The sequence below is a fragment of the Ostrinia nubilalis genome, chromosome Z, assembly GCF_963855985.1.
Source record: "Ostrinia nubilalis chromosome Z, ilOstNubi1.1, whole genome shotgun sequence".
In the NCBI taxonomy this organism is placed as follows: domain Eukaryota; kingdom Metazoa; phylum Arthropoda; class Insecta; order Lepidoptera; family Crambidae; genus Ostrinia; species Ostrinia nubilalis.
The window spans coordinates 7,864,916-7,892,817 of record NC_087119.1 but is presented as its reverse complement, the minus strand read 5'-3'; the positions used below and the strand labels follow the sequence as shown (position 1 = coordinate 7,892,817).

The following is a 27,902-nucleotide window of genomic DNA, read 5'->3' as shown; positions in this document are numbered from 1 at the left end:
TCATTTTGGCAAACAAGAGTAATGGACATAACAAGGAAATTAGAAAAACGACTTTTGATTAAGTTTTTCTGCGGTATTATTTGTAGTTTAAAAACATGTGTTCGCCTGCCTGGACACAGAAAATTTACTGTTTCGGCGAAATACCCTAATAGTGGTGAAATTGCAATGTCACATCGCCGTACACGTCAATTTTGATGACGTTTTATTATTTCAATTTTAAATTATTTCAATTTTAAATTTAAAATAATATTCCCACATTTAAAATTGCATAATAAATTGGGGTACCTTATAATAGATAAATTATTCGGTAATCGGTGGTAGTACAGTAATATTAATTGACTCAAATTGATTGAATTTGACAGAAAAAAATACTCCATACTAAGTTAACATTTTTGCGATTTTGTAATCAAACACAAATTAAAATTTTATGAAATTTAAATTTTTTGTTTAGGTATATTGGAACAAAAAGTAAAAGTAAGCCCTTGAAATTAAATTTCAAATAAAAAAGAATGATGTCTGTATGATATTTAATAGGGAGGGGGGGGGGGGGGGGCTATAAAAATAATACTGTAAAGTTTCATCACAATCCGTTCAGTAGTTTGTGCGTAACATGTTGACATCCAGACATCCATACAAACTTTCGCATTTATTATTAGTAAGATATTGAAATGCGCTAATTTTATAGGTATAGGAAGGAATTATTATTATAAATTCATTATTAAACAAGAATTTCGATAAAGGATTGACAAGCATTCTATCGTGAGTATCGTGACTCTCGTGTCTTCATTTATTTATTCATATCTATGGAGTAGACATCACTAGTATCCGGCGTTGCAATGTAAACTTCTGCTTCGTCTTTGTGGAAAAGCAAAACAAAAGAAGGAGTCTTTCATTGTTTCCTTTCCGACAACTCAGTGGTCAGATTTTCAGTTCCTCTTCCAAACTTTAGTCTGTTTTAAAGCTACGAATTACGTTTAATCCATTGAATACCCACAGTTTTCGTGGTGGTTAGTTAACCTAAAATGCTTTTACTTGGTGATGTTTTCCCCAATTTCTCTGCAAATACTACAGAAGGAGTGATAAACTTCCACAACTGGCTTGGAGACTCGTGAGTATTTAGTTTTGAAATTGTTTTCACCTTCTGCACTGCAAGGGATTTGTTGTATACAATTTACTTGTTGCATCTCCACAAAATTTCATGTAAAAGTAAATTTATTTTGTTAATCTTTAGACGAAGACAATCACAAATCACCAACACCCTACCCTACACGATACCCTACTCTCATTCATAATGTTTCCACATTTGTGGTAGCTGTAAGTCTCTATTGTATTTTTGCAATATAAATTATTTTCAATAAATTAGGAAAGTATACAGGGTGGAAATTTGTAATTCCACCTGAATAAAAAGTATTCTTTTCTTAGTAGGTACTGTACATAGAAAATTTTACTCATACAAAACAAATTTTTTTGAAAAGAAAGAGAACTGCATTCAAAGATATCCAAAATATTCTGAACATTCACCTCCATGCCATACCATTTTTTGTAAATAATTAAAATAATGATTTCATGGTTTTCCTTTCATTTGATTTTCAAGTTTTTGAAAGAGATTTAATCTTTAATTAACCCTAATGATGGAAGCAATAAAAGTATAGGGCGTAATTTTTAATACATTTCATTCGATTCCCAGATGTGGCAAGCAAAGGATGATGGGCACAAATGTATGGAAAGTGGTACCCGCTCCAATAGCCATAACCAATATATATTTTAAAAGGCCTTTAGATGTAGAAAAATGTCTGCTATGGGGCCAGATCTAATTCACGTTTTGAAAGCAATAATTCCACTAAGTATTATAATGAAAGTATAACACAATCATCCATGTGTACGAGTATGTATTATGACTACAATCAATTAATATAACTAAAAGAAGCCTTGAAAAGGAAAGGATTATACCTACGATGAACTACCCAAGCTATTAGCCCTTTATTCGCTTTCATCATCATCATCGTGATCATTTTAGCCATAGGACGTCCAGTTGAACATAGGCCTCCCCCAATGATTTCCACAATGGCCGGTTGGTGGCGGCCTGCATCCAACGCCTTCCCGCTACCTTTATGAGGTCGTCGGTCCATCTTGTGGGTGGACTTGTTGGGTCTTGTGGGTTTATTCGCTTTAGCAACCCATAATAAAACCCCTAGGAAGTAATAAAACTTTAACCCCTTTATTAATAAAAGTTACACCCTAGTTGAACTCTGGCTTAAATTGTCATTTGGTATGGAAATGTCATTTTAATCCAAGGTTCTTCCTATGTGTATCTTTTTATTAATAAGGGGGGGGGGGTAGTACTTCTTTAAATAAAAATATTTATTTCACAATCATCCCCATCAATAATTATAGAGTTAAGGAAGGATGCTGGAACAGTAAACCCTTCCTGACTCGCATTTAACCTAAGTACCATACGATGGACACGTATGAGACTTCTTCTTTTTCTTCCTCGGTCCCGCCCACCGTCTTCCTCACCGCGTCCGACCATCTCGTCGGTGCCCTGCCTGCCCCGAGCGCGTCCCCCTTCATACTGTATGATACTTAGGTTACACAAAAAGTATCTTTATCTTCGAACGCAACCAGATCTGAGGCTGGTGGCCATAGTAAATGTTGTTTGTCTTGGTAAGACCTTTCAAATGACACTACAAACATTACTATTGGAGCCGGGTACCATTCTGCAAAAAAGTATGTATATCTTCGTACACAACCAGATCTGAGGCTGGTGGTCATAGTAAAAGTTGTTCATCTTGGTAAGACCTTTCAAACGATACTAGACTCATATCTATTGGAGCCGGGTACCATTTTGCCCATTGTCCTTTTCAGAAATCTTTGAATTCAGTTCTCTTTCTTTTCAAAAATAAAGAAATGTTTTTTTTTGAGTAAAATTTTCTATCTACCAGTATTATGAGTACTTTCCCTTAAGGTGTCATTACAAAATTCTACTTTGTATAAGTTTCTCCGAAGTTACCTACCATTTATTTTACAAAGTACACACTGCCACCACAAACATTGTCTGGGTGGGTGGTGGACTGGATGAATGGATTTTTCATATTGTTTACATACTTTCAAACTTTTACATACTTTTTGTCGTTTCAAAGTGCTGGTAGGGCAAAACTATATTGCGACATGTTAAGTGTGCTGTAAATGGCCTACATACTAATTAAGAATTTGAATTTGTGTTACATGGTCCACGCTCAAGTAAGCATTTGAATTTGTTCTGCACATTCTGCAAATAAATAATTTGAATTTGAATTTGTATTACCTACATGGTCCACGCTCAAGTAAGTTGGCTCTAATGTCAATAGATGTATGAAAGGACCTATAGTCTTTTTCACCTAAGATGATCCGTATGACGTTTCGAGTTTGAAAGATTTAGAGATGTCACATAACTAAACCATAGCGATTTATCTATCGATTTTTTTCGAAGAGTTAGTAAAACCTACTTTTAGAGAAATATTTTGTATGGGTGTTATTTAACAAAAAACATATTTTTACAATTACAAATATTATTGTAACAATTTTTTATTGATAATATTCAAATTTCATGGTTCATGTTCAAAAAAACGATTCCTAAAAAGTACTTTTTTTTTTTTTTTTTTTTTTTTTTTTTTTTTTTTTTTTTTTTTTTGATAATGATTTCTGCAATCAGTCGCCAGACTATAATCAGATATGTTGAGTGTCATTTTATTGTTAAAGAGCAGCTGGCCTATGCCTAAGCTGTCTTCTTAAATTACGTGGTTTCTTTTTAGCCTTTTAACCACGTTGTCATTCTCCAGTAATCCATAGCAAAGCTATGGGAGAGGATATTTCTGAAAAGACTCAGTATTTTTCTAAGTGAGTTTGATATTGTCCCTGGGCACCAGTTTGGCTTCCGAAAGGCACATTCGACCATCGAACAGGTTCATCGTGTATACAATTCTGCAAGGCAAAGCTTCGAAAGTAAAAAATATTGCTCCGCTGCGTTTCTAGATGTACAACAGGCTTTTGATCGAGTCTGGCACAAGGGATTGCTTTGCAAGATCAAGGAAAGATTACCACACTCAGTGTTTCACATCCTGGAATCTTATCTCTCTGACAGACTATTCCAGGTCAAGCTAGGAGAGGCCAGATCTTCCCTGTATCCCATTAACGCCGGTGTTCCCCAAGGGTCGGTGCTTGGACCGGTCTTATATAATATTTATACATCAGACCTGCCGACCTCAGATGATGTCACGGTTGCTACATATGCTGACGATATTGCTTTCTTGGCTGCAGACAAAGACCCTATATCAGCAAGTGAAAAGCTTCAGAGACTGCTGAATGCTACGTCAGATTGGCTTCATAAATGGCGTATACAAGCCAGTGCGCAGAAATCCAACCACATAACTTTCACTTTGAGGAGAGGAGACTGTCCCCCCGTCTGCCTGGGAAGGAATGTTCTGCCTCAGACCAACTGTGTAAAATACCTCGGCTTTCATTTGGATAGACGGCTGACTTGGAAGGACCACATAAAAATGAAAAGAGACCAAATTAACCACAAATTCAGGAATCTATATTGGATGATGGGCAGGAATTCGGTTCTCTCCCTGGACAATAAACTTCTGATATACAATTCCATCCTGAAGCCAATATGGACATATGGTATCCAGTTGTGGGGAGTTGCCAGCAAGAGTAATATCGCGTGCCTGCAAAGGGTGCAGAACAACATATTGAGGAATATTGCGAATGCCCCGTGGTTCACGAGGAATGATGAAATACACGAGTACTTGAACATTGAAACCGTGGCCGCAGAAATAGAGCGATACAAGAAACTGCACATCGAACGTCTTACTCATCACCCCAATCCACTCGCCTAAAAAGTACTGGTTCTGTTTCTTTAAATTAAAAACCATTAATTTATTTTTAATGCGTTTATTAAAGTCAATAATCGAAAAATATAGTTGATTTTTGTGATGTTTTTAATAACTAAGTATTCACTGCAATCGATTAATGAACCGCGGAAATAATCGATTTTATTATACAAGAAATACCCCAGCACTAAATCTATTCCGTTTCACACATTGCGTACATGAAATAAATGATATTTTTACATCGTATTTAATTAAAATATAATCAATAGACTCAGATTTTACTATATATTTCAAGACAAGGTAGTTATTTTTTTTATTAAATATTGCTAATTAAATACAAATATTTTTTCAAAAATATTCTGCATATGTAGTATGCGTAATATGGATAACCTTGAAGTGTCATACGGATCATCTTACGTGAAAAAGACTATAAGTACTGAATACAATCTTAATTTTTGACTTTGACTATACTTTTATTGTATTGTTTCTTTTCATATCTTGTTCATAGCTATTTACTGAGTGCTTGCTTATTAAAATGCAACATGCTCTGTCTAGTGCCACACTAGTGCAGGCAATTTATGTATTAAGCAATGCACAATGAATCTATCATGGACTCTTCAACTCTTCACATTACACACAGTTTGGAGAACAGAATGAGCTTAAAATCATACAAGGACATAAATGTTTTCAAAATGCACAACAAATGTAACTCATCAAAAAATTTTATTTGAAGTTTTACTTTGTTTCCAGATGGGGCATTTTATTTTCTCATCCATCTGACTTTACTCCTGTCTGCACGACTGAACTGGCACGAGTACTCAACCTGCTGCCGGAGTTCGCCAAACGCAATGTGAAAGTGATCGGATTATCCTGTGATTCGGTTGCTTCTCATGTAGAATGGTGCAAAGATATCAAGACTTATGCAGGTATGAAACAAAAGAGTGTTTGGCTATTATTCGTTCGTTCGTTTCAGCCAAAAGACGTCCACTGCTGGACAAGGGCGGAAGGCCTTTTTGGAAGGCCTTCAAGGATTTCCACAAAGACCGGTCCTGCGCCGCTCGCATCCAGGCGCCACCTGCGACCTTTACCAGATCGTCGGTCCACCTAGTGGGAAGCCTGCCCACGCCCCACGCTATGGCTATTATTGCCTTTATTTATTTCATTATTTACCTTTAATTTGTCTTTTTCCTTCTGTGGTAGTTACTTCCAGGTAAAATACTCACTGGCAAAAAAGTATTACCCATTAAAAACCTCGCCCTTCTGTGGTCGTTACTTCTAGGTAACATAATGAAAAAAAAAAGGATTACCCATTAATACCTCGCGCGTTGCCTTCTGGAGCCTATTGGGCCGAAATTACGAGTTTGTGAGCTAATTTACAGTTTCCTCTTCATCAAGTAGCTTATTTGTATACTGTTTGATCATGGGCGACAGATAATGATAAACCACGAAAACGGGTTAATTGGATCAACTTTTTCAAAAGTAAGATTGGAGATTGCGTTTCCATGCAAAACAATATTATCTTTACGATACTGTATCTTCACGAGAGTTTATCGCGAAAATGATTAGAGTATCAAGGCACGTGTTTTACGTTCTATCCTTAGGTTCTATCCATGTCAATGTCATAGATAGCCAAAAGTTTTAAGAAAAGCGTGAATTGCATGTAAGTTCTCTTTTATTGGAATTTTATCGATTTTAAACGATAGAACCCCATACATTTGCATTTGCCATTTGAGACTGGCAGGTCAGGTTCAAATCCTGAGACGATAAATGAGCTTTTCCTTGATTGCGCTCACCAGTTGGCGCCACTGTCTTAGCCACAAGCAAGTGATAGGACCTTACTCGCCAGTGACGTAGGGAAACCCTCATTTTTCGTGTCTAGATTAACAAACGCTCTTACGGTCTGTTGTCGATAAATGAATAAAGATATTACCTTATCCCAAACAAGGCCATGGCGATGACACATTTTAAAATATTTGAAATTGTCTCAAGGTTACAATGAAGATGAGAAGTTCCCGTACCCCATCATTGAAGATGAGGACCGCAAGATAGCCATGCAGCTGGGCATGGTGGACAAAGATGAGCTGGATGCCGCCGGGATGCCGCTCACAGCGCGCGCTGTGTTCGTGGTAGACCCCAATAAGAAGTTTAGGCTGTCGCTGCTGTATCCAGCCACCACGGGACGGAACTTTGAGTAAGTCATCACCGTCATCATCATTTCAGCCAGATGATTTCCAGATTGGCCGGTTTAGGTGGCAGCTTGCTTCCAGCGCCTTCCTACCTTTATTAGGTCGTCTGTCTTCCTAGTGGGTGGACGCCCAACGCTGCGGTCGCCTGTACGTGACCTTCACCCCAGAACATTGGTTTTCCATTGGCCGTCATTTGATTAAGAGTGCTACTTATATTATAAACGCGGAAGATCCCGTACACAATGCAAGATAGCCATGTAGCTGGGCATGGTGGACAAAGATGAGCTGGATACCGCCGGGATGCCGCTCACAGCGCGCGCTGTGTTCGTGGTGGACCCCAACAAGAAGTTTAGGCTGTCGCTGCTGTATCCAGCCACCACGGGACGGAACTTTGAGTAAGTCATCATCACAAGACGCCCACTGCTGAAAACGGGCCTTCCCCAATGATTTTCAGATTTGTACCCAATGCATAATCGCCATTCAGCTGGGTATGGTGGACAAAGACGCTAAACAAAGACGCGCCGGTCACAACGCGAATCTATTTTTGAGCAGACGGAGGCCCCCTCTATTGGCCCTGGTAAGATTGTAAAAGAAGCCTAGGACCCCTAGACAGTTTCTTACTTTGCCTAATGGTTCATCTAGCTCTGGGGGCCCTTGTAGCCCGGGGGCCCCGTATCATTGATACAGCGGTAGAAACCGTAACTCGCTAGTCTTTCTGTAATTAATCAAGTACCTTTTCTTTCCAGTGAAATACTGCGAATCCTGGACTCATTGCAGCTAACCGACCGAGCTAAGGTGGCGACCCCTGTCGATTGGAAGGTGAATATCTTGTGTATTTTACATAATATTGTGTAAACTTACAAATAAGTCGACTATTTCATTAGTTAATAGTTCTTGTGACATGTCAGCCTATACTCTCCATGATTGTTCTCGTGATCCTTAGCATCAGTATCACGTTGAAAGGTATTATTAACGTCTGTTACTAGCATTAATTAGTCAAATAAATGCTTGAGCCTATGCCTATGGTATATGCCTAAGCTTAAACTCAGGTATATACCGTCGCGTGGCCATACAAATGCCATGTCAATATACGTTAGATCAGTGGCTCCCATCCTTTGATAAAAATGCACCCATAGAGCATAGATCCACTTTACCATAACCCTCGGATAACGATATTAAATAATTAATTGTACTTTGTTTTTTGTACAGTGTTGTCTATCGAACACACTTAAGAAGACAGGGATACTTGCGTGGACCTCATGTTGGGAACCACTGCCCCATAGTTTTGTCAATCCTCTTATTACGCGTATGCGCACAGCTTTATCTCGACCAAAAACGTAGTGATGTATCAACAACTGAACATGTTTGTTTATAGTTGAAGCCGCCTATACAGTACCTACCGTTGGTAACGATAACAAGATTTTCTTCATCGGTACGGATATGAGTTTTTACAGCGAATGTGAATAAAGACTAATAAATTGTACCTACCTTTTTAATCCAACATTTTTATTTATAATGGACATGAGGTCTATGTGGTTCATCATCATCATCATTTCAGCCATAGGACGTCTACTGCTGAACATAGGCCTCCCCCAATGATTTCCATGTTGATTTATTGGTAGCGGCTTGCGTCCAGCGCCTTCCTGTTACCTTTATGATGTCGTCAGTCCGCCTTGTTGGTGGACGTCACACGCTGCGTTTTCCAGTACGCGGGCTCCACTCCAGAACCTTGCTGCCCCATCGGCCGTCAGTTCTGCGTACTATGTGCCCTGCCCATTGCCATTTCAGCTTGCTAATCCGTCGGGCTATCTCAGCGACTTTAGTCCGTTTACCCATGTGGTTTTATTGAAAACTGGCCAGTGCAACGTCCTCCTTTCGATTGAAGCTTAGTAGTAAGAATTTGGTTGTTTCTTAGTTGAGCCGAGCTGGTGAAAGCTCCTATATCCTTACTCAGTGTCAGTCCAGTCCGAATCAAGTTGCGTGGCAAGAGTTGAGGCTATCAAACTAGCAAAGATTTCTATCTGCATTACACTTGTCGCGCTGACGTCTATTGTAGCTTGTAGTCGTATAGTAATCTTAAAGCTGTAATTCCCATAGTATTAAAGCTCTAAATCTGTGAGTTTGTGTTCGCCTCAACTGTTGTTGCGCGACCTATACTAATTAATGTTCGACTGCAATACAAAAGTAGACTAATCTAACTCTCTTCATCAGATGGGTGACGACTGCATGGTCCTGCCAACGCTACCCGAGGACCAAGTGAAGAAGGTTTTCCCGCAAGGAGTGACCGTGGTGCCTCTGCCTTCTGGCAAGAACTACCTCAGGAAGACCTCTTGTCCGAAACTTTAGTCATAAAAACCTCTGAATGAACCTCCCTCGAATATTATTGTTGAACTTTAAAATGTTGACAGAAGAGTGCTATTTTATTTCATTGTTATTCTCGTAATAAAAGGTTATTAAAATATTATTTTTTTTTGATTTCGTTCAATCCCTCATTTAGTTTTAGGTGATTCCTATGTGGTTTAAAGTGGACAGTCAGCGTAATTATTAATGATTGCCTTCACTTTGGTATTAGGAGCTCTTCGTTACAACGATACGTGACACAAATGACACAATCGACACACCATAACGAACAGAGTTTATTCGTAGATACTTTTTAGAAACTTAAGAGAGTTGACGTATTTACCTTACCGGTAGGGTCACTGGTTATTCGAGACCCCAAGATCACGTGGTTTAGGTTAGCGTTGCACAATTTGACTGGTAGGTGGTACGTACCCCAACACCAAGGCCACCCTGGAGCTCGTCAGAGTAAATATATTCTTTGCCCTGGAGACCCAAGGTTCAACCTCAACTCGGTTACATACAGTGCCCAATGCGGCCTACTCAAGCTGCGTGAAGAAAGGGGGTGGGTGGAGCAACCGTAACCGTCAGCCCCCACCGATGACTTCCAAGGCGAAAGAAGGTAACGGAACTGGGAAAGGATTATGAAGCAATAAACTAATCATCCGTAGCCATACCACCAGAAGCGACGTCAGGAGAAGCTTACAAGACCTAAATAATCTTGCGACCGTGTGCCTCTTCAAGCACATACTGTAGCATGGGCTACAGCCGACAAACGCTAAGTGATACCGAGTTCCTGATGTTGGAACGGACCTTCGTCACGGTAATAGCCGTGCCTTCGTCCTCGATATCACAAGCATCTTCCTACAGCACTACGATAAAAGCTCTGGCGAGGAGAGAGTTAAAAAGAGGATGCTCTTTTCCAAGTTGCGCAGTGGAAGTGCCCGTCTCTAGTGCGTTACCTAAAATATAATAAAATATTAATTTTCTTATCGAAAAAAGTAGGTACTTGATTTAATTAAAGTTATTGAGTTTTGAAAATTATATTTACATCGCGCGTTGTAACGATTAAGTATTGGTTATTTATATTTATATTCAAGTACTTTGGTAACGCGTATTTTATCCTGATTGAGACAAACTTTTTGTATCAAATGTTGATTAATTAAATTAAAATAAATAAAATAATATTGATTAGGATTTGGACCGCTCAATAATTGGAATTGGTCACCCTATTTATAGAGCTTGCGCATTGTTAGGTGCTCCGGAATAGCACCTATAAGATTGCAAGGGCCTACAGCCAGATAGGCATGTCCTAATTCGCGGAGGCTGCGAATGATATTTCGAGCGGGCCCGCGGGCCGGCCGGCGCGGGCGCAGCGGGCCCAGTGAAAGCCCGCTTTCATCAGAGTGGGGCGCGCGCCGCACAACAAAGTGAACGTAGCGCCGCTCATAGCACGCTGTGTGCCGCTGGTGTGACTACGTTCGTGATTCGCGCGTCTCGTGCGCACGGTATCGTGATGTCAAGACTGTGGATGGTGGTGCTGCTGGCTGCAGGCGCGGCGGCCGCGGGCGGGCGCCTGCCCCGGACCTCGCCGCCCGCGCCGCCGCCGGCGCCCTCGCCCGCGCCCTCGCCCCGCCTGCCCCAGAGGAATCTCACCCTCTCATCCCGTTCCTCCGTCAGAAACAGGTCAGTACCACAGCTTGCATAACTCCTAACAGCCTCATTTATGACTAAAATTAAGTACAACACGTTCTAATATTACCTAGTACCTACTGATAGTGTCATTGAGAATTCGAATGAACTGACCAAGACTTATAATTTGACATTCGCTTACGAGATGCAATATAAACTCTGATACAGGTAGCTCGCTTGTGTTGCAATAGATTGTTTGTGTCATATTCCAATGTTTGCATCAAACGGCGTGTCTCGGGCCAGGTAGAGTTAAATAGTTTTTGAGCGGTCGTACAACTGCACCAAATATTGTCCGTCGCTCGTTCTAGAGTTTACCGCCGAGTGTTGAAAGCACGGCGGAGCTTTTGTACGCGAACTTGTCAAGTACGACTACTACACGACGTTGAGTTTCATTGCAAAAGTATGGCCCATTGATACCATGCCCCAGTTCTGAAATATGTATGTTGTTTACCCAATTATGGCAATAAACTTGATTATTAGATCACGATTTACAATTCACTAGTTTTTGCTATCGTATTATGCATGTAAAAGTGTAAATACGAATTACATGCTCGTGACGAAAAACCACGCATTGTAAGTAGATGAAATAGAATTGATTTAAGTGTTTTTAATGAAATTGAAGAATTGTTTGGATGAAAACAGCATGTCACGGCCAACGAAGCGATGTCGTTACATTTTTAAAAGAAATCTAAATCATTTGTGATTAATTGCATATATTGTTATTGGCGAATCACGAACAGTCATAAATTGCATGTTTCTTTCCGAATATAAAAGGCAAGTTAATCATTTTAATAGCAAAAAATGAATTTCAGTAAGGTGGATTCGTTGCTGTTATTAGAAAAATGAAAAAAGCACTTTCAATTACTTAATCCTTAATAGATAGGTACCTACTCATGATAAATAATCGGGACTGTTTTACTAGTTATTTTATTACTAGCCTATTACTTATTAGCCTTAAACTCGGCTTAATTCTCAAGTCATTTTGGTATTTGATTTACAATCTCTATCATTTTGCCGATTTCAGTTAGATTCATCCTGTATTTACCTAATGTTGCCTACTATAAATGTTAATTTACCAAGAGTCCAATTTCGGTGTAAATTATTATTTGCTCCAAAGTGTAAAGAATTGTTGTTATGAAATTATATTTAATTTATTATTTTTCATAATAATTTCACACTTGACAAACGTTAAATAAAACAATAGTTAAGTAGGTATCTACTTATGCAGAATTGCAGTTTTCTTTTTTACTGTTACGAAAAGAAATGTCTGGGGTGGCAAATTACTTTTCAATTTATTTACTAATATAATTGCTTATTTTTACTTATGTAATTATACCTAGGAGAGTCCAAATACATAATTAAATGCACGAACTGTTAATTGCTTCATTAATAACAAGACTCATAATTTAATATATTTATAAATGAAAAGATAATATAATTATGAAATCAATATCTAAGCGCTTCTTATCCATATAAAAGTGTTAAACTCTATTATTACTGCAGTAGGTACATATTCGTATCAAAAACATTATCATAAACTCTGAAACCTATTCGTTGTTTTTTTTGTTTCATAATTGTGTCTTTTATAATACTTACAACTTATTACGTTTGAAGTCAATTCTTAAAAATATATGTTGTTGGCTAAAGCTGTAGTTAACTTAGGTACTATAACATTAATTTCTTAATATTTGTTGAGTCTATCTATTTGTTATAACAAAATTTTACTTCAATTAACGTCAAAACTTATTTAAGAGTCATAAAATATCGTTGAATTCTTCAGAATTTATTGAGCGCATACGATATGCGATGTTCTTTGCTTTCAGTCATTTTTCATTAGAAACGAAAATTATAACAGATTTTCTTTTAATTTTAATGACAATAGAAATAAGAAAAATCGAATTGCGCTACTAAAAATTGGTTTCTAAAAGTTTTTACTATTATTGGTTACCAAGCAATATACGTCCAAGCAATATAAGGAGTGAGAGGAATAAAATTGATCTAAATTTTAGATGGACTGTCAATTTAACCAGCACAATTTTAACTGATGAATTAAGATTCTGTTAATGAAATCCGTTGAAGACCAAAGAACTAAAATATTACGCTTTTTGTCCGCAACTTTTTCAGCGTAGGTTAAGCTTTCCATCCGTCCATCCATTTTCATAAACTATCGCGTTTATTTACGCGTTATAGTTTACGAGTAGGAATATTACCGACATCTAAACTAAACATCTCTACATTAAAACCAAGTTGTAGGTACCTAAGTAACATACACAGGGTAATCGGCAATAATGAAAATTGGGGGCAACCATACAAAATATCACTTACACCACAACAAATTATATCCAAGTTAGAACGCGCTTTTATTGAACCACATTAGCCAAACTGCGGTACACAAACTCCGCGAAGATAAACCCGATCGCCCCGATTTGGTAATCTTGCACTTATTAAAAGCTATTATGATTGCAGAAGTAGTTAGATAGGTGTCCGGTGTCCACAAATCGAATACCAGAGACCTCGGGGCATCCGGTTGTGCGGCCCGCAGCCCGAGAATTCCGTCACTTATCATTATGTTAAAATAATAATTACACAGTATTACAGACACAGTAACCGATAACTACTTTAGTTGCAGAACGACCTTGTTGCGTGTTTGGCTGAGCGTAAGCTTAGCCGTTGAGATGCAGTTGACAGCATTTGAACTCGAATTTTCGATACGATCAATAGCCAATAATACACTGAACACATTCAAGTAGGTATCTTGATTAGAGAATTTTATTCAAAAATCAGGGCTAAAACAAAAGAATGTTTAGCCAGAACAATACACGACGGTTAAAGGCAATCAACAATATTAACCTTCTAATAAATATAATGGGCACAATCTGGGGCAAATCTTTATTTCATTTTATGTAACGTTCAACTAATGATTGACCGATATAAATACTTAAATGGCTGTTTGTTTATTGCCTTTAATGGCTATTTAAATATTTATAAACCTGTTTGGTGTAAAAAAAGCCGTAGTGGAGAGGGAAGAAAATGTAGAGTTATCAAAAGCCATAGCCATACGCAATTCGGCAGGCTTACTCGTATAAACGTGGCGTAGTAGGCTGTAGTGTAGGTTTTCTGTACTGCCACCATAAGATTTAGGAATTATGAAAATTGAAAAGTTAATAATACCTAGCTTTTATGCTGTGCTTTAAGGCATCCTACTTATTGACTGCAATCAGAGTTAAGTTCTAAAGTGAGGACACAAAATATCGCTGACTTACCCTTGATTAGCGAAACCAATTTGAGATGAGAGAAAACAAGAGCAAAATTAATTTACCTAAGTAAGAACATTGCAAGTCATCAAACTATTTTTTTTCCATTAACATCCTAAGTAGGTAGGTACCTCGTTCCACCTATTACCTTGTATACAAAGAAACGTTCGGTAAATATTTGATTTTAAAAATGTGCCGAAGTATTTTCTTTAGGTACTGTGTGCACATTATAATCAGCTGTGCATATAATACGAGTAAATCAGTATTGCAAGAAAGTGATCATTGTGGCTACATCAAGAAATATGGGTGAGTAGTGTAACGCGGGAGTTCGCGTGTCTGCTACTTTCCTTTCGCTCCACAAAGCGTTCCTCGGATGTCGTGCGACTGATTGCATTCTCCTCTAATTCATGTAATTTGTACTTCCAAAGTACCTACAAAATAACTCGATCAGTGCCGCCAGCCGCCACGGTCACATTCACTTCCTACACCGTTCCAGTACTATATCTATATTACAATATTACATGTCTACAGTCAGCCGTCCATTTCGTGTCAATGTAGATCTATTAAATTCTAGTTATTGATTTTTTGCGGTTGATGCAGTTTTTTGGGATTGCTTGTAATTTGATTTGGGCCCGTATTATAAAACTCGAATAAAAGTCAACTTGTTTAATTGTATATTATAATGTAGGACTGTAGGTATATGTTTTATGTAGGGAAGGGGAAACTCATATCGGTAGCTAATATTATTGCAGTTTTTATAACGTCATTTTCGGTATATTTATTGCACAGCATAAAAAAATAATGTTTGCATAAACTGACGGAATGTTTAATGCCCCAACAATTTACGAGCAATTATTTACGCATATGTTTTGGTGTCTTCGCTAAGCAACGCTGCCGTAGAGACTCATTAACTCCAGTTTTCTGGTACGATTTTGTAATACGAGTATGTTTTAGCACATAATTTTATAGTGCCACTTTATGTTAATTCCGTAATAAATAAAAATTATTGCAGTATAAGTAAATACCGTGTTACTGGTCATGAAAAACGAGTTTATCTTTGACATCGTATTTTATATGTTGACATATCAGTATTCTCCGTCTTACGACAAAATTATATAAAATTAACGCAATCCAACAGCACTGTCCGGTAATAGGTACCTCGCGCTAATCTGACTTTATAATTATCTATACGAGACAGTCCCGCGGCCTACACGGGCACTCAGATGATGAAACTTCCAATCCAGTCACAAATATTAATCTAAATTGTACATCTTAATTGCCATGTAAAAATATGTTCGCTGAACACTTAATGGGCACTTGTGCTGGCCGTGTATGTCCAGCAATGACACTAATTCGCGGCTGAAACCTTCGTCTCAACGAGTGCATGGCTAGACAATATAATAGGAAGTCAATATATCATTTCAGACTTTAAAGGCGCTAATTTGTTACAGCGCGACGTCTTAAGCGCTCTACACTCGTGCGCAAGTCACTTCGTGAATTTAACGCCATTTTAGTGCTGTGAATAGTAATTTATAGAAGGTATACTGCAACTCAGTATGCAGAAAAAGATGATAATGGTATACTGTCGATAATGCACTGCTTCGCATTCAAATATCAAGCGACATAAATTGTTTTTATAGTCGATTTATTAAGTTTGAAACTACCAGTTTTGTTTTGATTTAGGCTCATTCGTGTAAGTATGGTTTAATTTTCCGTCATTTTTAAAACAGATACCACTACTTCGCTATACCTTTAGTCCAGTCAATGAACGATTTAACAACGGTGTAGAGGGAATGCTTGGAACACAATTTTTGACTTCGTACCTTTGTTTGGACTAGATAGCACTGGATTTTGTAAATATGTAAGTAAGATGATGAAAATTCATCTTTCTTTTTTCATCTTCTATTTCATTTTCTTTTTCATCAAATCTTTTTATTAGAATTAGAAAATAGGTAATTCATGTTAGGCGGGATTTAATGTTTGTAGGATTAGTAAAATCCCACCTAAATTGGCGACTCTACAAGCGTAGGTACCGAGGGTTCGTGACGGCCCGGTTTTGACTGGACCATTAGTGACGCGGCTGAAAAAGGACACCGATCGGGAAATACCACGAATCTATAATAATTGGTCTACATTTGCGTTTTGAATCCCCGGTTTCCGTGTCGCCAGTGTGCAGTGCACTTAAGGCCGGCTGATATGCGGCCTGTTTTGGAGGAGCACAGGTGGATAGACGCGGTCTGCGCCGAACGAGATCAAGGTCGCACGGCATTGTTGCCCGAGCAGCGCTAATTATTGAGCGCTAATATCCACGACCCACACCAGCTCAATGGTGCACTATCATGCACCACGCTCACAATACTACACGAGATAACAATACCATTAACACTCGAGGCGATCATTGAAACTAATGAATAGACCATATTCATTGCATAAAAGCGAGTGTGCGCATCATGATTTTCGAAGGGACAGCTCGCCGGCCAAGGACGAGCGCCCGAGCGAATGTGTGGCGTACACGTGAACTTTACAGCTGATTTAAAAACGCTTAATGGTATACAGAAGTGCGGCCTTTTTGGATAGTTTGTCTCGTTCCCGCACGTTGGCGGACCTGTGCGCGCTGGAAATGTCAATGTCGGCTCACTCCGATACAGGAAGAAGTGTTGGGCGTATTTCGATGTCGCCTGCTCGATATCTATAACAAGGACGTCGACTGCGAGAAGGATGTGTTCGATTGTTCTCTCGGCCGATACAAAGGCGCAGCAAGTCCGCGCCGTCCCGACGTGCTAAAGCGGTTTGTCCAGTCTACTCGTGAGTTTGAATGAAGTCGTGCTCACACCTTCAATTGACACAAAATTGTCATCCGCTATCACATGTAGAGGCAATAAATGTCTAAAATTACAACCTAGATAGAGCCAGGTCTTACTGCCACCTTGGGCCTATAATATTTAAATCCGTAGAATGTTTAGGACTGGTTTTATACTTTATTAGCTTGGCTTCAATCGCTCGGCCTTAACTTTAGATTTGACCTAACACGGGTTTACTGCTAAGGTAAAATGTATGACAAAGAGTGGTGTTGACACACTGTAGTGTTTCAAAATTGAATTTTTGTGTAAAAGTAAACTAAGTGGATGCAAAGCCTCGGTCACATTGCCTCAGAGGTCACTAGGCCCAGTCCCAGCGCCATGTGCGCACGCAGCACGCACCGCGATACGCGCTTATATCACTTGCCGCAGCCTCTCTCTGAACATCTGTGATGTAAACATGCGTGGATATGAAAGGTTAATGAACTCAGGTTCAAAGGTTAATTAAAATGGCTATCTCTTGTCAAATTTCTTCCACCTGCTGAATTGCCAAACTTTTTTCTTATAGTAAAGATATCTGATTTCAATAACATTTATATCAATCATATTGAACAATGTTAGTTAATTAACTATTTGCATTATACCTACCTACCGTGCTTACATATTTTTCTACTTCGTAAGTAAAAAAGACTGAAATATTCATTTGAAATTCAACGTGCACTCATGAATACGTAATACATAATTTATTCAACTTGCTACAAAGTATGGGTAGGCCTAATTTAGATTTAAGCAGGCTTGTAATGAATACGTATGTCCAAGCGCCTTTTAAAGGTAAATGTGTTAACTTAAGTATTTCGTTCGAAATAAAAATGAGCAACGAGCAAGCAAATTACTAGTATAAATAACACTAAACATGCCCATATATAGTAGCAGGTAATACATGTATAGATTTCTCCGCCCAATATTAGAACGCATATCTTTTTCTAGATCTAGAATGAACGTTCTCAAAAAAGCTTTAAGTATTTCTAAATAAAGCGACTGATCCAATTTCGCATAGGCAATGATAATTTCAAACCACTGTTTTTTTTTCAAGACCTACCCGTAACTAAATTTTCCAGCTAGGCACTGCCTAATTATGCCGTTCATGTCGCTACACTCTCTACCCCAAAGAATCTCGCATTATTTTACTAAACTTTGATTATTACATACCTAGTTAAGTATGCCTGAGTTAAAGTTTGTAATCAAATCGAGTAGTTTGAATGCATCACGCTAACAACGCTCATAAGTGCCACTTGTGGTCTAAACTGAATAAATATTTTTGATTTTGATAATCCGCCTAAGCAGTTCTCTAGTTATCTAGATAGCAATTAATAGTTGATGAACTATAATGATGATTTAGATGTGAGAAACAACTAACACGCAACATTATTAAAAGTTAATGTTCTTGTTTTCGTGATCGATATAAACAAAAAACAGCTCTAGCGACTCGTAAGGATACGACGCAAAATGTTATTTGATAAAAATACAAAAGGTCTCAATATCATGACTCATTACAACAGTCAGTCGGTCTATTTAAGATATGTCTCCTTGCTCTTGTTTTTGTTATAAAAAAACGATTTATAGTTACGATTTATGATAAATCCTACTTGTTTATCAACGTCAGCGTATCGGCAGATACTTCACATTGTTCTTCACTAAACTTAATATTAGATCCCAAAAAGTCTAATAGATACAAACAAGACCCATAAAAAGCTACTTTGCAGTGCTTAAAAATACCTAGTAGAGACTACAAGAAACAATGACGAGAGCCGTGGGCGGCGGCCCCATCCCGGTCGGTGCCAGTTTTGTCACATATGGGTCATTGGTGTCATTCTCGCAAATGCGACTCGTTACGGACCAAACTAGCTCACATAAACTACAAGGTCGACTTGCACCGATGATTAACATTAGTTTTATTAGATATCCGTCGCAAACTGGGCCAGAGACGCTTACACCAACCGGCTTTTGAGTGCCCCAACACTCGTAACAATGCGTTGGAAATAACGCACTTTGAGAGCTTATCAAGGAAAACTAACAACAAGCTTATGAAGTAAATGCTTTGAGAAAAATGTTTTTGCGTAATTCGACCTCTGTAAATCACTCCTTTGTTTCAAGTCGAATAATTTTTATTATTATGAGTTTTCTAGTTAATTCAAGTGGATAGTGTTCGACACGTTCACATTAATTTGTTGCTATAGTTAGTGTTATGTCACTCAGCTTAACAAGTTTAACTTCAAGGTAAAGGATTTTATTGATTGTGTTCTGAAGTTAACTAAAGCCAGTGTTTTGTATATTTTGTAATTCAATAGGACTTTAATCGGTAAGTCTTAGTAAAACTTAGGTAAGGCTCGTGAATTTTATTGAGCGGGACTCGGAGCTTGAAGTAGAAACTAGAATTTAAGGTAAACTAATTTAGGAAAGGTGTTAATTATTTTTTTCAGCTTAACCCAGATTTTATTTATTATTTTACCTTTAATTAATTGTTACTTTGGTATCTACAGTCACACAACGCGGTTTACGTATGAAAAAATACCTATCAGGTATTTAAAGTCATATGCAACCGCTGTGATTGTGAATCATTATAGATAATGAGACATTAATATTAAAGAGTGAGCATAATAATACTTGATTATAATAATATTACAGTTTTTACAGTCTTGCGTGCGTGTTTGGTATTAAAGAATGCCGTATACATACCTATGTATTTGCATTAGCTTAAACTCCCAGAAGAGATAAAAAACTACTACTACAGAAGAGCCATAATTATTCCGTACTTAATGGATGTTAATAGTCACTTATTATTTTATAAGATAACTTATAGTATGCATGTTAGATAAGTGATAAATGAATATTATATTCCCATACTAAACAATACAATAGGTACTCTTCCTACTTTAAACAAATGCCCTCGACCTGCCAGGTAGTTTATATTTATTTTACATACTAATATCCGTTTTCCCTTTCCCGTTCATATTTATTGTAATATTAGTATTATAGTAAATTGTTGGTAATTGGAAGATTATTGTGTGGAATATTATAGCTTGGCAAATTGCGTTGAAATAAAGCGCAATATATGTTTTCCATTGTTCAGGTGTCAAAAGTGATTTGTAACTAAATAATGATGTTTTTGTTATTATCACGTAAGTGTTGTAAGTTTAACACTAGTTGTTAGGTAGGCCCCATACATCAACTTATTAGGATTTCCAATAAACTAGTAAACTTGGACCTAAGTTCAAGTGGTTTCGTGTAGCCTATAATAATATTTAGTACCTGTCACATTGAATAAATATCCCAGTCTAGATTGTTGTCCGCGGAATTTGTGAATCTAAGACCAATTTCTAAAAGCAAACACATTTTTTTTACTTGTACTAGATCCGAACTCAAAACTTTGATTAAAAACTTGGACCAATCCACAATCAGAAATCAATCCATGTATGTACCTATGTAGATTTATTATTCTAAAATACAGTGTGCTTATCATGAGTAATAACATAGTATAGTAGTAGTATAGTACCCTACGTAAATGTGTCAATCGGAATACTTTAATATAAGTAGGTACACTTCACTGGACGTAATGTGAATATGGCCCCAAAGACAAAAACTACAGTGACCAAGTAATACCATTTATCATAGTTACAATGACTTGCAAGTCGGTATTATATCCGGATCTAATGTACCTGCTTGCATAACTTAAACTGATTTTAGTTCCACATCATAATGTCTGTGTTGGAACACTCCAACTATATTGTAAAAACTTTAGTCTGGTTATATTTTCTTCTTTGTTCTTTTTTATATTGTACTTTTTCAGTACATATCAAGACAGCAGTTTCAATCATAGACAGGTTGTATATTTTAATTAAACTTAAAAGTAAGTACACTTATGAGCAAAATTACGATCGATCGAACAAATAGGGTGATTCCATACTTTTGCTCGCGAGTGTAATTCACCTTGACGTTTTCTACCCACTTTTCTCCTGAAAACTACTTAATACTTAGATGAGAGGTAGTAGCAATTAGGAATATCTGGGAATCCCGACCCTTGTAACTCTACTAAAATGCATTACCTACTGAGTTTTAATGCAATACCATGAAGTCGTTCTGATAGGCATGACTATAATTCGTCCGCACTTCAGTGCTTGCTCAAGACATTTTCTCAATTTCGCCTTCATGCATCTTATTGCTTATCAATGAAATACTGAATTTCGTTAATAGCTAATGCATAATATTTCCAATTATAATAACTCAAGTTACGACTACTGTCGAAACAAGCTAGTTGGGCATAATTCGCCAAATTGCGATCGAGGAAAGGTTTCGCCATAGGCTGTTTTAGGTTGAAGCGAATTGAGTGGACGCGGTATACTAGTCTATGGCTATTACTTACTACAAGATGACAATGCGAAAATACATTAATCTAATGTACTAAATTATGTAAAGACACGTCTTCATCTATCATTGTTCATCACGCTTATCTCCTTGTACCTAATAATCTTCTGCGTTCCTGAATTCAAGTCGCAACAAAACTCTACATTGTCGTATAGGCTTTTATTTTCTCCCATGCTCTCAAATACTAATTTATATTGACAAAATAGTATTAATGTATCTACAGGTATTTACATTTTAACTAGTGTGTTGAAAAAAAGCATCGCTATTATCCAAAGTTAGATTAATTCTGTTAATTGTTCAGAAGGCGTTAGTTCCCACACTTTAAATTCATTAAAGACAACCTGTTAATGAAAAATGTGCGTTTGCGTTCATCTATCTACTATTGTGTTCGGAATTGAGTAAAAGATATAGGTAAAGCACTTTAGATTAATTTCAAACAAACAATCTGTAAAAGTTGTTTGTTTGGAAGATGATAAAAAAGGTTGATTTAACTACTCCAGGCCAGGTTGTTTCCTACAGGACCAATATCTAATTTTTGTTGGAAAACTTATTCTTCGGTTTCTAGGTCTTTACTTGAGCACTTAACAAAAATACAGCCTGTAATTGAATTAGAGCTATCTTTTATACATTTCATCAGTGTTGCCAACGAAGTATCAAGCTCCCCACCAGAATTGACCTCTAAAATCACCAGAAATCCACTAATAAAAATCGCACCATCGTAAAAATCGCTAAATTTTCCACTATTTTTTTGTCTGGCAGATTTGTGGTCATTTTGAAAGAAAATAATATTTTTAAGATATATTTATTAAGAAATAACTTAACTATAAAATAATTAAAAACGTATTAAAAATTTCCCTACTTTCGGGAAAATCGCCTTCACTGTCTACACTCCCCAACAAAATTGACACTAATGACATAAGATTTTTGCCTCACTCTTGACGAAGCGTTTGTATGAAGACTATCCATCTAGGTTTTATTAATCTAAGCCACCAACACAATGAGCGCGAACGAAAATTGTGACTTTAGGAAAGGGAACTCAGGGAATCCCCGATAATAATTTATTTATTGTCATTTTTCTTAGGTCTCTTTACTCGCTAGCTCGAACAGTGTTGCCTGCACGATGAAATTAAACTCCAAAAACGATACGAGTGGACCATATAATCGTTGTTCCAATGTTTAAGAAAAAAAAGCCTTAATTCTTAAATTCCACTAGATAAATCCACTAGCCACTAAAACCCATATTTGTCCGCTAGTAGGTAAGTCAAAACCACCAGATTTAGTGGAAAATCCACTAAGTTGGCAACACTGCATTTCATAGCCGTAGTGGGTCATACAGGTCATACATAAAACATAAACGCACTTGTCCGGGTTTTCAGCAAAAACTTGAGGCCCCTATGGATTTTTCGTGCGGACATAAATTTCTTATGCATGTAGCATGCGTCGTACTTATTCTATGGCCATATATGACACCGTTTCTTTCCTGAGAATTTCTTTTAATTACCTTGCGTGCCCATTTAAAAACTTCCCGAATAAAACGCGTAGGTATTTTTTGATTTCAGGAAATTAAAATTGAAATTGTCAATTTCTTCATTGACACGTCCAATAAAACATGAATTGTTGTTCGTTATTAGTTGGATATAAAATGAGACATTAACTTTTGTCTTACATATTTTATTGTACCACTTTCAGTTAGTTTCCCCGTAGCGACTAATTTAATAAACAACTTGTTAGGAAGGTGACGACAGTCTATAAATTTAAATAATAAAATTGTTAAAATAAACTATTATTTATAATTTCAGAATATAAGGTTATTCTACATTTGAATTTTTTGTTAAGAAAGTAGAGAACTATGACTGTATACCTGTAATCCAGTTAGTTTAATTTTCTTCAAGATAGCATAGATAGAACATGAGATGTTTTCAAAACAAGATCATGTATTGTGGAAAATTTACAGATTTCCCAAGTTTTCCAAATATTTCAAGTGAACTTGTCTAACAGTGAAAGTTATGTAAATATAGCTTTGTTACTGTATAATCTCACGGCAAAGGTCACTAGCGGTATCGCCTTAAACTAACATAATAAAAGAACACAATCTCCTTTTACAAATACTTAGTAACAAAACATTATGGAAAAAAATACTTTGAATATTTCATGTTAACCATGAAAAAGCGTTGCTTAATCATTAGGATTGTCTAATTGGCTGTCATTGTTATTGAGGCCTTATTGTTAGCTATTTGGGTTTTCTGAATAAAATACAAAATCATGCCATTGTCCACCGGTTATGTATAATAAACAAAGCGGGATCAAGGTGTCTGCGCCTGCGCCGGTTGAGTTTCAAAAGTGCGACCTTCGGTCATCAGATCAGATAAGCAATACATTTGACGGCGCCGACGTGTGATTGAATGGAGCACCCAATGCAAATTAAATTAGTTAACCGCGCGCTTTTGATAACCCTGAGGAAAAGTCAACTTTGAAAACATTGATACAGGGTGTTAGAGTCGATAAGGCCAGTTTCACCGGTTCCTGATTTTCAGATATCAGCCAGATATCTCGGTCCGAAATGTGAGATGTGGGCCCTTATTCTGTCGTAATTTCATTAAAAAATTCTGAAAATGGTTTCAGGTTTAAAATGCTTCACTAATTATTATAAACATAGTAATCATAATGAATGCCTAATGTCAATACTATCCTGAGTTTATTTTATCAGTCTTTCAGCAATAAAATTGCTAAAATAAAAGGTTAAAACTCAAAATCGAAGTTTGTTTTTATCTATAAGATTTAATAATTAATATTTACTGTAAAGTCAAGGCAACCAATCTCAAAAGGTATTTTACCTACTTGCGTTTTATTTAGGTACAAACATTTTCCTGAAACTCTATTAGCAATGGCTATCAAATTAAACTACTAACAGATTTGTTGCAGATTCTAGTGATCTAGTTATTCGACAATGACCTCAAAATGTGAACGATATTTTTCCAATATTTGATAATTGTATCACAACGAATTCGCGGCCATTTCGCGCCGCTTAGCGATTGGTGTCGCAATAATGAATTTGTGGTTTTAACGAACCAGAAATTCTGCAACGTTGATGTATCGACTAGTTCTCAGATGCTAAGTGACCAATTGCCGGACTTAATTTGAGAACAACGAACCAGTAGGCAAATTAATGCGATACCAAAGCCATTAACACGAGTTACTTCACTGATACTACTTTGCATAAAATCGATGGTCAGATAAGTTGTAATCTTTTAACATTTAACTAACTAGTTAGGTAAATTCAGAGTTATGGAACAATTGACACTTTTTATCACAAGTCGTCTCAATCCATATTTAAATTTACTAAATAGTAATAATAATGTTTGTTCATAGAATATTTTTGTGCTGTTTCCTTGACTGTCACAAAGCCTTATCATGTCCCTAAGTTTAAGCTTGACTGCAATGCGGAACACATAACTATTAAATCTATTAAGTTTAGCTGGTTATGTTATCATGCTGTCCATTGAATATTAATTTAGTCTCAATTATAAAAGCAGTGCATAATTTCGTGTTTATTTTGCGAAGTTAGTAGCGCGCACGCAACGAGCTCGGCCGCGCACGCGACCCCTCTCGTGGCGCTGACCACTCCATTCACGAACTTCAACTCATAAAGATCATCTTCACATTCGCTGAACCTTGACCTGTTCTCTCCGAGGTCGATCTCTTTTCATTCTTCTTCATATCAAACATAATATAACCAACTCACAACATCTATTTCGTCCACTTTATCACCACTTCTTACCAATTTCATACGTTATTTCATGCCACATTATGTAAGCTTCAAGTTATTTTAATAAGCCTTAATGATAATTTAGCTGCAGTAGCCACCAATGCTTATTTAATAGTGTTTATGCACTAACCACTTGTCAAGTAAACTATTCGAGCACTTGTCCTTGGTAAGGTTGCTGCTATAACCGCGACAACATTCACACTGTAATACTTAACATTAGGTAGCTAATAACGTCCTGTTATTATAAGCTGATATTTTTTGTTGCTGTCAAAAATATGCAGTCACCAAATTAATTCAACCAGATACCGATCTCTTTTGCAATGGGCTTTACGTTCTTAAAATGTATTGTGTTCGATTTGAGGATAAAGATTTGTGTTTGCTGAGCGAAGCGATGTTATTGATAAAAGCAACATAATAAACTAAATATTTTTTCATTTAGCTTTTTAACTGTAGCTTTAATTAATAGTTTGTAATCTAATCAACTTGTTTCTGTGAGATCGAGCGAGATATTAATTGTTTATGAGATATTTGCGTTGTTGCCGGCCATTGTCGGGGATGCCGGCGCGGGCGCAGCTGGCCTCGGCGCGATACTGCGATAACACGATTGTTGAAAACTTACAATATACGCCACCTAAATACTGCGGGGAAGGTTACGCGATCATATCTCGCCATCTACGAAGATCGTTAACATTTCTGTAGAGCACCCATTGTACACCGCTCTATCGATCTCCAGATCACTATCCTAATATCGAATAAACCGTAAAAGATATTATAGTTTTGGTTTCATTATAATACGATATTAATATGCTAATGATATAGGAACTGCGTGGTTTATTGTATCTTTTAATCGTTGTAATATCCGTTGCTTAACCGAGCTACCAATTTATCTCATTTAATAACCACTTTGCAAGTTGTCTGTGGTAAACTAATTTTAAGTAGTGCATAAAATATCAAATTGATATTGCGAAGTTTTGGGTAAAATCTTGATTACACGGTGTCTAGTATTGCTTATGGTTTCTGTGCCCGCCCCCATATTTTGTTAAGCAAAATGGCCATTTCCAGTCGGTAACGAGTCAATTTGTGCTTTTGTCCAAAATTCAAGTTTCCTCCTATGGCAGGAAGCAGCCGTGTTTATAGATTCGGCGACCTTGCCTTCTGTGAAGTTGCTAAATGGTGGGCTATAGATACCTACGTACGTGTGTATTGTGTATTAGATCTACACGTGTGAGTACTAGATATTTCTAGATCAGATTATTACATGATACATAAATGTAAGTAATAAGGTTATCAACATTAATTCGCTTGAAGTTGTGATACAGAAATTGATTACAAAGAACACATTGCTAACTTAAAATGTTTCGTGTTGGTGGACTGAATGGCTGCCTGAAAAACAATTTTCACTCTCTTGAAGCAGCGAGCGCGGGATGTCGCATGCGCATGATGCGTCTGTTCTCTGATCATTTAAGTAAATCATAAAAGGTTGCTGTACCTACGTATGTATATGTCATTGAGTATTAGATGTATGTTTGCTATACTCAGTAAACAACTCAAAAGTCCTCGCACCTTGATTGGTTAGAGCGTGGTGCAGTATTGTGTTTTAGTAACATAATTTATGTAATCAAATATAACATAAAACACGGCATGAGAAATCAATGATGCAAGTAATAATAAATAGAGATACGTTGATTTAATGCACATGTAAAAAATTCTATAAGTAAAATAATTAGGTAGCCAGTCACTGGCATTTTCCCATGATAATGTTTTCAAAAGTAGGCTTATGCTGAGCAAATTATACAATGTTCTGATTTAAAAATACCGAAAGGCACTTTTTGCTCAATGCAGAGCTCGTGTATACGGTGTTGGTATTTCTGACATTTTCCTTTTTTGGTATTTTCCACTTAGTAATGCGAGATGAGCCTATAAAATGCCTTTGCCATTTGGTTCTAAATTAACGAGTTTATCGCTTGAAGCATGCAAGTTTGTATTTATTATGTAATGGATAATGCACACTTTACTTTGTAACCGTGTGAAGTGATTGTACTTGTAAATAATTCAATTTTATTAAGTAAATGCTCTCAATTAGATCTCAAGATACAGACCAAATTCAAGGCTGATCTATATTCTTTGGAAACATAAGGAAGCAATAAAAGAATCGTAAATTACAGAGTTTCACGTTTAACGATTCAAAAGTTATTGATTAAGCTGATAAAACCAAATATTCGTATAATACAAAATGATAAATAAAATTATAGCATTGTTGTTTCCCCAGATACTTTTATACCTACATACAACATTGTATCTTGTAATCTTATTATTATCAGCAAGTAACAGTGTAAATTATGCCGACAACTTATTTTGTCGTCAAAAAGTGTTAAAAGATTTTATTGCCTTCATTGCATATCATACGGTGTTGTAACACGGGTTACATACATGCCTACCAAAATATTGAATTAGCGAGTCTGAGCGATTAAACTGAGTCTTATGTCAGTAGCAAACAACATAATAAAGTTACATTTTAAAGTCATTGTTTTAGGCTGGGTTGCACCTACTTTAACTTTGACAAACGTCAAAAATCT

The 27,902-nt window shown here is 36.9% G+C and overlaps 2 protein-coding genes across 2 annotated transcripts in view; both read left to right on the top strand.

The window, feature by feature from the left end:
• The first annotated feature begins 805 nt into the window (after window positions 1-805).
• Window positions 806-9,518, top strand: LOC135087161 (peroxiredoxin-6). Its single transcript, XM_063981998.1, has 5 exons — window positions 806-1,108; window positions 5,622-5,797; window positions 6,861-7,062; window positions 7,804-7,876; window positions 9,269-9,518. The coding sequence occupies exons 1-5, from the start codon at window positions 1,023-1,025 to the stop codon at window positions 9,401-9,403; spliced, it is 672 nt and encodes a 223-aa protein (XP_063838068.1). The 5' UTR covers window positions 806-1,022; the 3' UTR covers window positions 9,404-9,518.
• A 1,494-nt stretch (window positions 9,519-11,012) lies between these two features.
• The window catches only part of LOC135086855 (angiopoietin-related protein 2), a 102,029-nt gene continuing 85,139 nt past the window's right edge, over window positions 11,013-27,902 (top strand). The window contains exon 1 of the mRNA XM_063981675.1: window positions 11,013-11,080. The gene's annotated coding sequence lies outside the window, so the exon portion shown is untranslated. The remainder of the gene's footprint in view (window positions 11,081-27,902) is intronic.

Excerpts from the sequence above, each read along its gene's own strand:
- LOC135087161 (XM_063981998.1), top strand. The coding sequence starts at position 1,023 with ATGCTTTTACTTGGTGATGTTTTCCCCAATTTCTCTGCAAATACTACA. Across the intron at positions 1,109-5,621 it reads CACAACTGGCTTGGAGACTC|ATGGGGCATTTTATTTTCTC; the intron begins GTGAGTATTTAG and ends CTTTGTTTCCAG. Across the intron at positions 5,798-6,860 it reads AGATATCAAGACTTATGCAG|GTTACAATGAAGATGAGAAG; the intron begins GTATGAAACAAA and ends AATTGTCTCAAG.